Source organism: Phodopus roborovskii, unplaced genomic scaffold (genome assembly GCF_943737965.1).
Source record: "Phodopus roborovskii unplaced genomic scaffold, PHOROB, whole genome shotgun sequence".
Classification (NCBI taxonomy): Eukaryota; Metazoa; Chordata; class Mammalia; order Rodentia; family Cricetidae; genus Phodopus; species Phodopus roborovskii.
This window is the reverse complement of record NW_026126482.1, coordinates 303,162-317,999: the sequence shown is the minus strand read 5'-3', so window position 1 is coordinate 317,999 and position 14,838 is coordinate 303,162. Positions and strand designations below refer to the sequence as shown.

The window sequence follows — 14,838 nt, the reverse complement described above, 5'->3', positions numbered from 1 at the left end:
CGGGTATCCAGCATGGTTTAAAATCCTGCAGTGGTAGTGATGGTGGTGGTGGTGGTGGGGTGGTAGTGGTGGTGGTGGTGGTGGTGGTGGTGGTGGTAGTGGTGGTGTGTGTGTGAGAGAGATTTGGGCAGTGTTCAACTACTGTTGTGGGGGGCAAAGTGGGCTATGGTACTGAAGGACCTGGTACCTTCCATTGTATGGGCATGAAGGTATTCAGCAGGGCCTAATAATATTGGGCAGCAGCAAGGGTAGTGGCTAGCATGTCCTGTTTAAAACTTTATATGGGATGGGGTGGTTGTCCATTTGGACCTGATATATAGTGCTTTATGTGTTGCTGTAGGAGTGATGGTACCAAGCAGATTATACCTGGATGTTTGTATCTGTTATTCAGTAGGACCTGATAAATATAGTCTATGTGGGAGAGGCTGCAGATGGGACTGTCCAGCAAGATATGGTATGTAACATTGTATGTTGTTTGGCAGTGTGGGGGACGATGTCTACCAAGTGCAGATACCCAGCAGTGTTATGGGGTGATGTGAGATGTCTGCCAGGTCCAGATACCTAGCCATATATGTGAGGCTTTGGCAGCAGGGTTGGGGGGAAGGGGTTAGCAAAGCCTGATATTTAGCAGTGTATATAGATTACTGATCTGGGTCTATAGTCCAGTAAGACCTGATACCTAGATGTGTATGGATCTACTGGAGGTGGTTCCAGCATGGCCTGAAATATTGTAGTATGTTGGGCAGTGATAAGAATGTGATTACATATCTAAGCCTGATGCTAACACTTTATTTGGAGAAGGGGAAAGTTCTAGTAATATATATGGGTTAGGGCAGGGGGTGTTAAGTAGGACCTGATATGTGGGGATGTTTATCAAGGCCTGAAACCTAGCAATTTGTGTGGGGTGGTAGATCTAACAGTAGTGTCTTGGGGGAAGCAACAGGGAATGTGTCCAGAGGAGCCTGATTCTTAGCAGTGGTAGCAGTGGTGTTTAGCATGATTTTATATTTAGCATTTTATGTGGAATGGGAGGGATGTCCAAAAGGGCCTGACACCTGGCAGTACATGTACCACTTGATACTTATACTCTTATATGTGACAGGAATGGGGGAAATGTTCAGTGGGACTTGATAAATTGCAGTGTATTTTGGGTGGCAGCTGGTGGTAGGTATCAATCAGGGCCTGCTAATTCACACAAAACATACAATGACGTGGAGGTATCAAGTTGGGACTGAAACATAGCAGTGTAGGTGATATGGAGGGGGCTAGTGAGGTGCTTATCAAGGCCTGATAGCTAAACGTTTATACAGAACACTAGAAGAGTATCCAGCATGGCATGAAAACTGGCAGAGTATGTGGAACAGCAATGGGAGAGGACACATCCAGAACATTATGAACTTTAGGGAATCATGATCCATCAGGCACATTCCTTTGTAGCCATATGTTCCCATGTTTCGGGCCTTGCTGGAAGTCCCCCTCCCCCTTTGCCCTGTCTTCCCACGTAAGATGCTAGGAATAAACATCTACTGATTACTCCAACCTTCCATCACTCCATAATTAAAGAATATCAGACACATAAACTTCTAGGTTTTAGGCTCTGACACCCTGTAGTTTTAAATACACTATCATGAATCAGATCCTGCAGGACCCCTACTCCAACTTACATGTTCTAAATGTTAGTCCTGCTGGACACATCCTCCACCACCCACCATCCATAAATTTACTGCCCTTTCAGGCCAGGCAAACATAAAATGCTTGGTGTCAAATATTACTGAGCAGACACCTTCTCACCTCCACCACAACCCACCACATACTCCTAGGGATCAGGGTATGTTCTGCCACACAACAGCCTCTCTATACTAAGTATCAAGCCTTACTAGACTTTCATCTAGAATCCCACATATACTGTTAGGGATTAGGCCCTGATATATCTGACCATCACCATATATACATTTCTAGAACCCCAGCCTTGTTGGGACTTCTAACCAGCACCTGCCAGCAATACATTGTTAGGATTTTAGGACATGATAAGACTTGATTACCACCCAATTTACACTCTTAGGGAATCAGGTCATATGGGATGCCCACTACGATATTGCCACTCTAGGTGTTAGATTTTGCCAGCAGATCTCAATCTGTGGTTTATGACCTCTTTGGGAGTTAGATATTTCACATATCAGATATTTATATTACAATTCATAATATTAGTAAAATTAGTTATGAAGCAGCAATGATTATGGTTGGGGTCACCATAACATGAGGGACTGTATTAAAGGGTTGTAGGATTAGGAAGGTTGAGAACCATTGTGCTAGACCCCTCCTATTTCTCCACATAAAGTGCTAAGGATCTGGTTCTGTTGGACACATTTCCCAATTCCTTGCTTTAACCATTCCAGATATACTTCTAGTTTTAGGGGTATGCTGGACACACTCCTGCCACTTCCTCACTATACTTCTAGGCTTTCTATCCAGCCTCCCAGGCTGTTGTCGCATATATAGCAATAGCTACCAGAACCCACTCATACTACATTGCTAGTTATCAAGCCCCGCTAAAGACCACATCCTTTGATGACCCATATAAACCAGAATTTATCAGGTCCAGCTGGGTAGTTCCATCTTTCCTACATAAAGTATTAGGTATTAGGCCAAGCTAGATATTTCCTCTTGCCCCCAAGACACTGCTCCTACGTTATCATACCCTGCTGGTATCTTACCTCTGGATTGCCATCTTACATAGTTATCAGGATTTGATTGAATGCCACCTCATGCCCCTGCCATGGAAGCCCTGCATATCCTGATCCTTATCAGTGTAGTGGCACACTGGCTGTTGGTTGGTGCCCAGCATGTTCTGATATATAGTAGTGTATGTTGGTTGGAAGCAGCAGCAATGAGATATTCTATAGAGTACGTTATGTAATATTGTGTGTGAGTTACTGGTCCACAGCTATTATCTAGTTGGACCTGATACTCAAATATTTGTAAGAGATGGTGACAGAGAGGTGTCTAGCATGGACTTTAAATTATCAGTATATGTTGTCAGCAACAAGTTAAGCATGCCCAGCACAATCTGATACTTTATGTGGGATTCAGAGAGTGTATATTCAGCTGGACCAGATAGATACCCAGGACTATGTGAAGTTATGGTAGGGTTAGGGGTACCGGCTGGGTCTAATACAAAGTATTGCGGCAGCGGCAGCTGGGGAGGGGGGGTATTGGTGTGAGGGAGTGACATCTAGCAGTGTAGGCAGTGAGTTGGGGAGAGTGTCCTACAACCTGATGAATAGTAGAGATGCTTAGCAATAAGGTGAGGTTATCTAGTAAAGCCTGATATTTAAGCACTTTATGTAGGACACTGTGTATTGGGGGAGAGGGAGTCCTTTTGGACTTGAAACAATACTGTACATGGGGCTTCAGAGGATTACTGGGTATCCAGTCTTATTCCTAGCAATATATTTGATCTGAAATGGTAGTGGCCCAAAGGGCCTCTTACCTTGTAGTATATGTGAAGATGTGGTAGGTCTGAATCTAGTATATGTGAAGTTTTGCCATCAAGGGCCTGATAACTAGCAGTGTATTTCAGTTGGCAGAGAGTGGGGGAGAGGGGGTGAAGTTGTCCAATAGGGTCTGGTATCCAGAGTGTAGTGGTACAGCTACAGTGGTAAGTGTCCCAGTAAGGCTTAATACTTAGTTTATATGGGGTGCCAGAAGAGGGGTAGCCATAGAGAATGAAAACCAGAAGTGAATATGGGGCTGCAATAGTAGAGGGTGTGTCCATAACATACAAACTCTTGAAGGACACCTCCCACTCCACATATACTTGAACATCAACCTCTGCTGGATACCATCTCCGCTACATAAAATTTTTAGGTATCAAGTTCTGTTGACCCCTAGCCCATATTCCATATATATTGCCAGCCATCGGCCCTGATGGACTCCTGCTGCCCAGTTACAGCAGAAGACCTTGATGTGGGATGTCATTCTGTTTTCTGCTTTTATTGGTTGATGAATAATGTTGATTTGGCTAATGGCCAGGCAGAATAAAACCAGGCAGAAAATCCAAACAGACATACAGAGTGAAAGAAGGCGGAGTCAGGAAGACACTATGTAGATGCAGGGGAAGCAAGATGTGAGGTAACAAGCAACGAGCCTCATGCTAAAATATAGAATAACAGAAATGGGTTAATTGTGAAAGCTATTCAGCAACATGCCTGAGCTATTGACCAAACAACTATAATTAATATTAAGCCACTGAGTAGTTATTAGGGAACTGACAGGCAGGAGAAAAACCTACATTTACAAAATCCCATTATTTTGGAGATGCTAGTACCATGGGATGACCACTAAGAGCAGCTGCAGCAGTGGGGTGGAGCCAGCCAGAGCTCATAAGACAAGCTGTGTGTGCTACAGAGTGGAGGTGGAGAAGTGACTCAAGTCCTTTAGAGGAGCCCAGGTTGAGCATGAACTCCAGACATTAAACATTGTGCTATTTACTCTTTTGGAGCTTTGCTTTCCTCTGATTGTTGACTGTGTCCTGGTTCTTCCCTCTTGAAGTAAGAAAGTATTTATTTACTTATTTAATCTTACAGGAGCCCCCAGTTGAGACATCACATCTCAAAATACTTTGAGTTTTAAAAGAGATTGGCTACTTTAAAGACACTGAACTATTAACATGTTTGAATTTGTGAAGATTTGGATTTTTTAAAGTTACTTATATTTTTAATGTAAGATCTTGGAAATGAACACGAAAGGAATGGTTGTGGCTTAATGTTGATGGTAATGTATTTGTGTGTCAAACTGACAAGAGGTCAATTGTGCTGGGTGGTTTTATGTCAACTTGACACAGACTAATGTCATCTGAAAGGAAGGAACCTCGGTTGAGAAAATGCCTCTATAAGATGGGGCTATATGCAAGCCTGTGGTGCATTTTCTTATTAGTAATTGATGGGGGAAGGCCTGACCCAATGTGGGTGGTGTCATCCTTGAATTGGTGGTCCTAGGTTCTATAAGAAGCCACGAGGAGCAAGCCAGTAAGCAGCACCTCTCCATGGCCTCTACATCAGATCCTACCTCTAGGTTTCTGCCCTGTGTGAGTTCTGTCTTAACTTGCTTCAATGATGAACAGTTATGTGGAAGTGTAAGCCAAATAAACCCTTCCCTCTCCAACTTGTTTTGGTCATGATGTTTCACTGAAGCAATAGAAACTGACTAACACAGGTAGTATCTAGCAGGACCTGACACCTAACAGTGTATTAGGAATAGTGGCCTTAGGCAGAAGGTCTTGATTTCTAAGAAGTTTTATATATGGTAGCGATAAAAAGGTGTCTAGCAAGCCATAATAAATTTCTATTGGGAGTGTCTTGAGAGTGGATTTGTGGGCATGAGTACAGAGCCCATGAAGTTTAGAAGGCATCGAATTCCCTGGAGCTGGAGTTGCAGTGGTGTAAGCCTCCCAATATGAGTGCTGGATGCTGGAAAAGAACTCTTCTCAGCAAGAGCAGCAAACATTGTCTCCAACCTCCTGTTTTGTTTTAAATACTTTTTACCTATTAGGAACAGAAGAGATAATTCTACACCCATAGCAGCATTGTTTTTATGACTTACATTTAATGGGAGGTTTTCAAGGAACTATTCAAACCATCTTTTAAAAAGTATTTTTTTAATTAGCTGAAGGATTACTAACTCAGTTATGTTGATAGCTACCCAAAAAAGAACCCAAAAGAGCAATGACAGAACTTGTTTTTAAGACATGTAAGTATCCATTGAAAATTTATTATGTATTAAGAAGCTTAACCTAAAAACCAACAGCATAATAAAAAGATATGTTATATCTGTTCATTGCAGAACAGGCTTCAAAATATATTTTCCTTTAAATGTATTCAGTCAGTACACAATCCTTTATAAAAGTTGTATATATTTTTTTTCTGTCAATGCCTTCATTATTTATAAATACAAGATTTACACAGCACCCCCATCAAAAAATTAAAATCCTTACAAATATCTACATGTTTTCATACCTATAAAACTTTCAAAGGAGTGCTTTGTTAAAGATAGACCCTAGCTAATGGTCCATTTACTGTGCAGCAAAATATAAAATCTGTAAAATTTTCTTTGTCCACAAAACATCTCAAAAATTAGCAAGATACTTATCATGAAACCAAGCTTCACTAACCCTCGTATTTTTAAGGGAATTTGATGTGTGCATTTCCATGAGATTCTGAATTCAGAAAAAAAGACTGAGATACAGACTAGTTGAAAACAAACACATTCTACATTAACAGTTAAGGCAGGAGTATGGTGAGGAAAACAGAAGTAGGGCACAGGAGATATGGGAAGGAGCATCCATTACTGTTACTCTCACCCCCTTTTAGGAATGTTCAAATTGTTTAAACAAAACAACAATAAAAACTTTTCTTGAAGTATACTTGGATTTCTTTGTTACCACTAGAATGCTTCATGGTTGGTTGTTTTGCTTTGAGATAGGATCTTACTAAGTTGCTGAGGCTAGCCTCAAAACTTGCAATCCTCCTGCTATAATCTGTAAGTAGCTGGGTTATAGGCTTTACTTTTCTTCTTCTTCTGTAAAATCACTTTGTGTATCAAGAATCTGAACTGCTTGTTCAACATGATTTGAATGTCCTAAGAAAAATTTCCTTTAGCTAATAAAGGTGATCATTGACCAACACTATTAAGGTTCATTTTCAAGAAGCTTAAGAAGTAACGAAAATAAAGGGAAAGCAAAACTAGGTTTACATCCGAACTTTGGATAAAGTCAGTAGATCCCTGATACCAAGTGACTCTTAAGAATGGCCACTCATCAACACCTATGGACTACGAAATTATTCACAGAAAGAGAATGAAAGAAGGCAGTTCCACACTGTCTACCTAAAAGGGTACAGAAAAATTGCTGTCACTCTTATTCTAGTTACTGAAGGAAAGACAACCTTTCCTATCAGACATGATTTTTCTATTGAAGTTTTAAAGTCTAGATTCCACATAACCTTGAGAGTTTCATATTATTTTCTGTGAAGCATTTTCAATCTTTTTTAGAATATATAAACAGGAAGGAAAAGAATGTGAGTAAAGGAACAGAAAGAGGCAGAAGAGTGAAGGGCAGAGGCATGAGAAAAGTATTTAACTTGGCCCAAAGGATGCTGCTAGCATTGCTCCTCCAGCACCATGAAGTCTCCAAGTGGTGCAGCTTCCTCCATGGCTCTCAGAGATGGTGTCTGTAGAACTTCCTTTAGTGATGGGTTAAAGTTCAGTGCATTGATTTCCAGGCTCTTCAAAGGAGAGCTCCCAGATGCTGCTGTCTTGCAGTAATGGCTCAATGTCCTCATCACTGCCCCGTTCAGGAGGGATGCTTGGGCTGCCACTGATGCTGTTGTTATGTTTTTGAACTCCACTGTTTTTACGGTATTCGGGGATAAATAAGGCAACCAGAAAAGACATAAGAACTATACATGCTCCAAATAAAAATGGCGGGCCTGGGATGAAAGCTCCCTGATGGACAAAAAACAAAAACAATACAAATAAAGACAGAAGTTTGGTTAAGTTTCATTTTGTTTTTTGTTTTTGTTTTTTTTTTCTATTTCTTTATTTCTTTTTATTTTACATGTCAATCCCAGTTCCCCCTTCTTCCTTCCCTCCTCCATCCCTCTTTACCTCCTCACATGCACCCTGACCACCCTCCCCTCCCACCCCCCACCTCAATTCCATATGTAGGGCAATGCCATCCAGGTGGGGTCATGTAAATCTGTCAAGTCATTTGAAGTAGGGACAAGGACTTCTCTCCTGTCTCTAGGTTAAGGCAGTATCCCTTCATGGGGGATGTGTCTGCAAGGTCCTTTTGTGCACCAGGAATATATCCTGGTTCCACTGTCTGAGGTTCCTTAGACTGCTCAGGACTTCTAGCTGAGACCCATGTTCACGGGGTCTGAGTCAGTCCCATGCTGGATTCCCAGCTATCAGTCTGGGGGCCCGTTAGCTCCTCCTTGTTCAGGTCAGCTGTCTCTATGTGTTTCTGCAACCTGGTCTTGTCCTCTCCCTCTGCATCTGGATTCTAGTTCAACTCAGTGTTATGTTTTTTAAAGACAGAGTCTTGTGCTATTTAGTCCAGAGAGGTCTTGACATTACAACCCTTCTGCTATCAGGATCATATGCATACATTACTATACCAGCATAGCAGCATAATTAGACACTTTTTTTTTTTAACTTCAAGCTAGTTCTGAATGATTTTTTTAAAAAGCCACTATATAGTTAATTGTTTTTTTAAATAAGCTTGTATTTTATTAATCAAGGCAAATTCTAATAGAATTTAGTGTTTAGAAAATAACTCAGGGCAATAACCTATAAACTTATAAAAGCAGTCATTTTCTTTTTGTAATTGTTAGTATTCAGGCATCTGTACTGCCCTGTCCTTGGGACTCTGAAATGACATGCCCTCAGCTGCAGCCACTAAGAGCACAACCTGTGCAAATTCACTATATTCCTTTTTAATAAAAGGGCCTTACATACCTTCCTCTCTCTCTCTCTCTCTCTCTCTCTCTCTCTCTCTCTGCCTGTCTCTGTCTCTCTCTTCTATTTTGCTGCTCCTGTCTCCAAGCCAGTGTCCTCCTCGCCTCCTGCCTTTCCCCATTCCCTTTCCCCTCCACATGAGCTCTGCTGTCACATGGCATCTTTCTCTCGCACGCCTCTTTTTAAAATTAGAAGCAGTAATCTTTAATCTTATCTTGTAACCTTAGATCATGCATTTCCACATGTGAATATTAATAATTTCAGGTTTGTACAGAACTTCATACTAAATGTTTCTCTTTTTAAAAATGGAAGCACATTAGGTTTTTTTTTTTTTTTTTTTTAAAGACGGGCTCTGTTGTATGGCAGGCTGGCCTCAAACTTACGTAGCCAAGAAAATGACCTTGAACTTAAGATCTCCCGCCTTTATCTTCTGATTGCTACAATTACAAGCACGCACAATCACACTTTTGAGTTTTATACATTTTAGGTAAGCACCTACCAACTGAGCTATCTCCTAAGTCTCTTTAGCTGGATTTTTTAGGTAATTTCGTATCTTATTTAGGTTAAACTTGGCCAGATAACAGCATACTATTCATAGTGATTATATAAGTAAAAAGATAATCTAAATAAGATACACATACTTTTTTCATATAAGACATTAACTCTGTTCTTAATTCTTTCTGATTCTGAGCAATGAACACAGAATTTGCTGCTGTCAAATGAAACAATAATAAATAAATAGGAATCTAAAGCTACAAGATTATGCTATAATCAAGCATAACCATTATTATAACACAGATCACCAAATTACCTGTAGGGGATCTTCATCAGAATTCAATTCTGGGCCCAACTCGTTCAGTTCAACATGGAACATGTAGAATATAAAGCCATATAGTGCTGGCCCTAGACCATTGCATAGCCCTCGTATTCCTGTTACAATCCCCTGGGCAACTCCTAAACCACAACAATGAGAAGGGAGTCAGTCTTCTTAGAAATGTACCTCAATATACGGAGCTTATCTAGTCCTCTCCATCACATTATAACACACAGATTTGGTTGTACTGTGCCATCATAGTTTAGGCTAATTATCTTATAGCATCTATTATAGTCATTAGAGCTCATCATATTTTCACTCCTTATACAAATATGTCTATTTAATAGTTCTCTCTGTACTGAAGTCTATAAGGAGAAAAAATGAATTCAGTTTCTGAAAACCTTTTGGACTAAATCTACCATTTAGTGGGAAATACAAAAAATATCAAATTATTATTTCCTTATCAGGTAATTTCAATTTTTCTATGGATTAAGACTTGGCTCATTTATTATTCATGTACAATAAAAATAGGTCACATGTGAATAAATACAAAGAGGCTCCCCCTGGCCTTGGGTTGCCATCAGCACCTCCCATCTCCTGCAGATGTCCACTCAAAAATTATGGATGTGCCAATTTCTAGGTATCTCAACTTTCTAATATGATAAGCAGAACATGGTTTTGAAACATATGAAATGAATATCTGTAAGTCAAAAACAGGCAAGTATGATAGTATCCATACTTAACACTGCAGTTAAGGGTGACAACAGGGTGTCACTTAAGTCCATTAATTTAAAAATACATACAGCAGCAAATTCTTTATGTGGGAAAATAAGTGTAATGATAAATAAACTATGTTTTTAAAATTTATTTTTTGTTGAAATTTTTAAGTCTTCTTAAGAATTTAAAAAATTAGCCAGGTGTCGGTGGCACACGCCTTTAATTCCAGCACTCGGGAGACAGAGGCAGGTGGATCTCTGTGAGTTTGAGGCCAGCCTGGTACACAGAACTAGTTCCAGGACAGGCTCCAAAGCAATACAGAGAAACCCTATCTCAAAAAACAAAAACAAATAACAAAAAAAGGATTAAAAAATTTCCCTTTAGGGATAGAGGTGTAGCCTACTAAATCCTAGGCACTGGGTTTGATATTGGCAATAAACCAAACCAAAATGTACATTTGTGTTGTTTTATACATAGATACACAAAAACACATCCTCTAAAATTCTCCACTTTCCTATAATACAAATGAATGTTACAATGAGATAAAAAAAAAAAAAAAAAAAAAAATCTCCCGCTTCCTGACTCTAGTAAGGTGGGCCACTAGAGAAAAAGTTAATTTTGGCAACAGAAATGGCTGGAAAGGAACCAGGCATTGAAAGGAAGAATAAAGTCTGCTTTCTATACAGCAGTTCTAACTTACTTCATCTCTCTCTATATCCAATTACTAACAACCAGAGGTTTCTTCATCTCTTCAAAGATTTATTTCTTAAATTAAGCTCCTGAGACTGAATTATTTCAAGTTAACTTTTAGTGACTAAGTAGATATTACACTGCTAATTTGTTATTATTATTTAATAAAAATATGTTGAAATAAGACTATAAGCTGGTTAATTCTGATAGCAATATGCAATCAGAATTGAGATTAGGAATGGATCTTTTCTATTTCTAACTATAACCTGAATGACTGAGTCTGGATTGCTAAGTGTGAGTGTGAGCAAGGAAGAAAGTAGAACTTCTGTATTTCATAAAATAAGCAGGTATGCTTCTATGGCAGGGGCCCCTTGTGACCAATTGTTATTGTTATGGAGAATAAAGGATGTCATACTTCAGGGAAGAGAGGTTCCAGCTGAAGGAACAAAATGCAAGGGGTACATATCTCACCTTGTTGATCTGACTCTGCATTCCGAGAGATGAGGGCACTAACTGCTGGGAATGTAATGCTGGACATGGCAGCCACAGTACCTGCTGCCCACATCATCCTGAAAAGATTAAGGAAGGCTGTAGTAAGGCTTTAAGGTACTTTTGATCAATATGGTGAGTGTTAACAGTGCATGCTTTGTATTTCCTCATGTTCCATTTTATTTATTTTTCCCTCTTTAAATACAGATTTCCTGGACAAGGCAATGCTTCCTCAGTAATTCCAGAAATCTCGGCATCTTAAAGGGTCAGGAAGAAACAGCATGAGTTCAAGGCTAGTCTGGAATACAATGTAAGTCTCTGTGTGAAAGAATTCATACTACTAAGACTGATCAAAAAATATTTTATTTCCTTATTTCTTTCAAAATCTCTTCTCCCAGGTTGCCCCATTGTCATTTCCAAGTGTAGCATCAAGTTCTAAAAAGGTGTCTATTTTTCTACTTGCTTTAAATAAATACACATCTCCATCTTCTCTGACTTTCTACATTTCTTGAAAATTCACCTTTTACAATCACCCCTGAGCTGTGTGGTCTGTCAGGCTTGACAGCACTGTCTGTTACCAAATGAATGAACAAAGACTATTTGCTTCAGACCTTTTCTCAATGAAAAAAGAAAAAGAAAAAAAAAATTTAGGTGTGAGTCACAGCAATGTCTGAGAGTTAAGGTAGGTCCAAAGGCTCTTGTGCCCCACTGGGCCATACTTCCTTGGGGGGTACTCTTTATTGACAATCAAAAGTCTTATTATCATAAAGTCTTTTTAACAGTTAAAGTGTTTTGACTAGATTAGCTAGATACTGAACCAGAGTTCACAGGATCCGCACCATCCCCCCGTCCCCCCAAAAATCATCATCCTAGTTAATCTTAGGCAAAATATTAACACAGAATGAATGGTTCAAATAAACAAAATTCAGAATTTCATATATTTGATTCTCAACTAATCTCTAACCAATAAAGCATTTATGAATGCAAATGAGGACTAATTCATGTCTAAAATGGGGACTGAAACTGCAGTATTCGGCAATAAGGTACATAAGAACACTTGCCATTCAAGAAAATGGAACTCAGAGCTTTGTGTTCCTTTTTATCAATAGGGAGCTAAAATATGAATACTTAAAAGAAAATCGACTCAGGATACTCACATCACTTTGGAGGAGATACTGGTGTTCACCAACTGGTTTATTTTATGATAGTTATATTACTACTTAAGTATATTAAGTTGATTATATGTTATATCCTGAAAGTAGATACATTTCTTTAAGAAGCAGAAGTACAACGAATATGAGACTGCAGTGGTCAGCTCTAAATGGGGCATCTGTATCACACTTCCTTCCCACAAGGCACAGGGATCATTCAAAAAAAGGTAAATTGAAAGATTTTAACAGCCAGAAGTAGTGGACATGTTCAGTGAAACAGTATTTGCTAGATGTGATAGCACTGTTGCACACATGAACTCACAGCAAGACATGCACATGATTCAGTCAGCCAAAATACCAGCATGAATTGAGGAGGGGCTCATAAAGTCATCCCCCCTCACCTCCATCAAAGGAGCTAATGACAACTGATGGCTTCTGGGGAAAAGAGGTGGGGAGTGTCAGTTTTCTTTGGGTATGCATTCCCTGAGAGGCTATTACTCATGCTCCAGTAGATGTCCTATCTTTTTTTCTGCATATACAAATAGTACCAAGTGAACACAGTGAGTTTAAAAAGAAAAATCCACATGAAGTTATGGAAAAGTGGTGGTAGGCCCAGCAGAAAAGGTGGAACGGAGGAAATGGGGAATATATCTGATGAAAATATATATGCATGTATGATATTCTCAAAACCCAGACATGGTGGCCCAAATCTAAAATGCAAACATTCAGGAGGCCTACACAGGAGAACTGCTCCAAGTCTGAGGCCAGTCTGGGCTATAATTTTTTATTGTTTCAAAAACCCACCTACCCTCAAGAAGAGAGAAAGGAGGGAGAGTGTATATGGGAGACAGAGGACTGGTGGATGACAACACAAATTCAATTAAGCAATGACTCCAGATTTAGTGAAATCTTTATAAATTATCTTGAATCCTTTTAGTTCCACTCCTGCCCCAAGGGTGAAATGCTGAAGATATCAAACAAGTGAAAAAAAAAAACAAAAAAACATTCTTTTAACATAATCAAATAGACTTAGCTCCTTTAAGGATCATCACATCTGTTAATATTCATTGCTTTTTATCTGTATGTTTTGATATATGTGAACTACAGGAGGCTTACCAGGCCTGAGATCCAAAACCATACCATGCAAGTTGGAGCATCTGGAAACCCAAGCCAAGGAGGACAGTATTTTTATTCCCTAGTGAACTCATCAATTTGCTAAGGAAGACTGTCTGTAAAGGAAAGAAAACAATCCTGAGAAGCCAAAGGAACACACATTAATTTGACCATAAACTCAAATTAAGAGCATAAGCTCTTTTAGTGAAGTTCACTCACTGACACCCAAAGATTTTTAAGGACACACGTGTCTGTTTATAACCCCCAAGGGCAAGCAATAGTGATAACTCTTCAGGGTTAGAGTTCAAGAGCTCTAGTGCTGACCTAGGGCTTAGGGCCTTTGACCTTCTTCCGAGAAACCTATCTAACTGGTGCGCTGCTGATGGGAGATGTCATTCTGTAAATATGTTTCTCTTATTGATTAATGAATGAAGCACTGTTGGCCAATAGGAAAGCAAGATAGGTGGGAGTAGGAGACAAGGAGGATTCACGGAAGTAGTAGGGAAGAGTCAGCATGTAGAAACCTGAGAGAGCAGAATACCTGCCCCTATCTCCAGTAAGATGAGATCATGTGGAAATACTTAGATTAATAGAAATGGGTTAATATTTAAGAGCTAGCCAATAAGAAAAAAGTAACTAGCCAACAGCATTATTATCTAATACAGAGTCTCTGTGTGTTATTTGGGGCTAGCGCGACAGTGGGACCAGACCAGCGGAAAAACATACTCTTAACACTCTGCTACTACCACCACCAACCCCCACCCCCTCCCATGAATACAGCTGCACTCCAGTTACGACTGAGAGGATTACACTTTAGTGTTCTTTGGAGAAATGTAAACAAATACTGTTCAGCAGAATTCCACACCTGTATATGTTCAGCACGGGTTACTACTCACTCATAATTAACAATTTCACAAAATGAAGAATGATATGAGCTCTGTTTTTAATAAATTTATATTCTGTTAAATACAACTTGTAGAGACACTCTGAAAAGGAAGATAAGGACACCTACGGGCAAACAGCTAAGGTTAATGTACAAAACAAATGAAAATCATAAACAACTTGGAAGCTTAACATAATTTATATATGCTAACACCATTATGGGCATTCTTTGCTGCCAGCCCAGAGCTGTGTCAGTCCCAAATAAACACACAGACACTATATTAATTATGAAACTGTTGGCTTTGTTTTGGGTTTCTTATTTTCTACCTCTGTCTTAATTACTTAACCCATAACTACTAATCTTTGTATTTCCACGTGGTCTTCTCTTAACAAAGAATGAGTCTAGACCTGTTACTCCTCTAGCATCCTATATTGTGACTGCTCAGTGTCTCCGCAGAGAGGAGAGCG

The 14,838-nt window shown here is 39.5% G+C and overlaps 1 protein-coding gene across 1 annotated transcript in view; it reads right to left on the bottom strand.

The window, feature by feature from the left end:
- Positions 1-5,733: 5,733 nt before the first annotated feature.
- The window catches only part of Mfsd14b (major facilitator superfamily domain containing 14B), a 43,059-nt gene continuing 33,954 nt past the window's right edge, over positions 5,734-14,838 (bottom strand). The window contains exons 9-12 of the mRNA XM_051194119.1: positions 13,492-13,604; positions 11,207-11,304; positions 9,326-9,468; positions 5,734-7,500 (exon numbers count right to left, since the gene is read on the bottom strand). Coding sequence (XP_051050076.1) covers positions 7,252-7,500; positions 9,326-9,468; positions 11,207-11,304; positions 13,492-13,604 — 603 coding nt within the window. The 3' untranslated portion in view covers positions 5,734-7,251. The remainder of the gene's footprint in view (positions 7,501-9,325; positions 9,469-11,206; positions 11,305-13,491; positions 13,605-14,838) is intronic.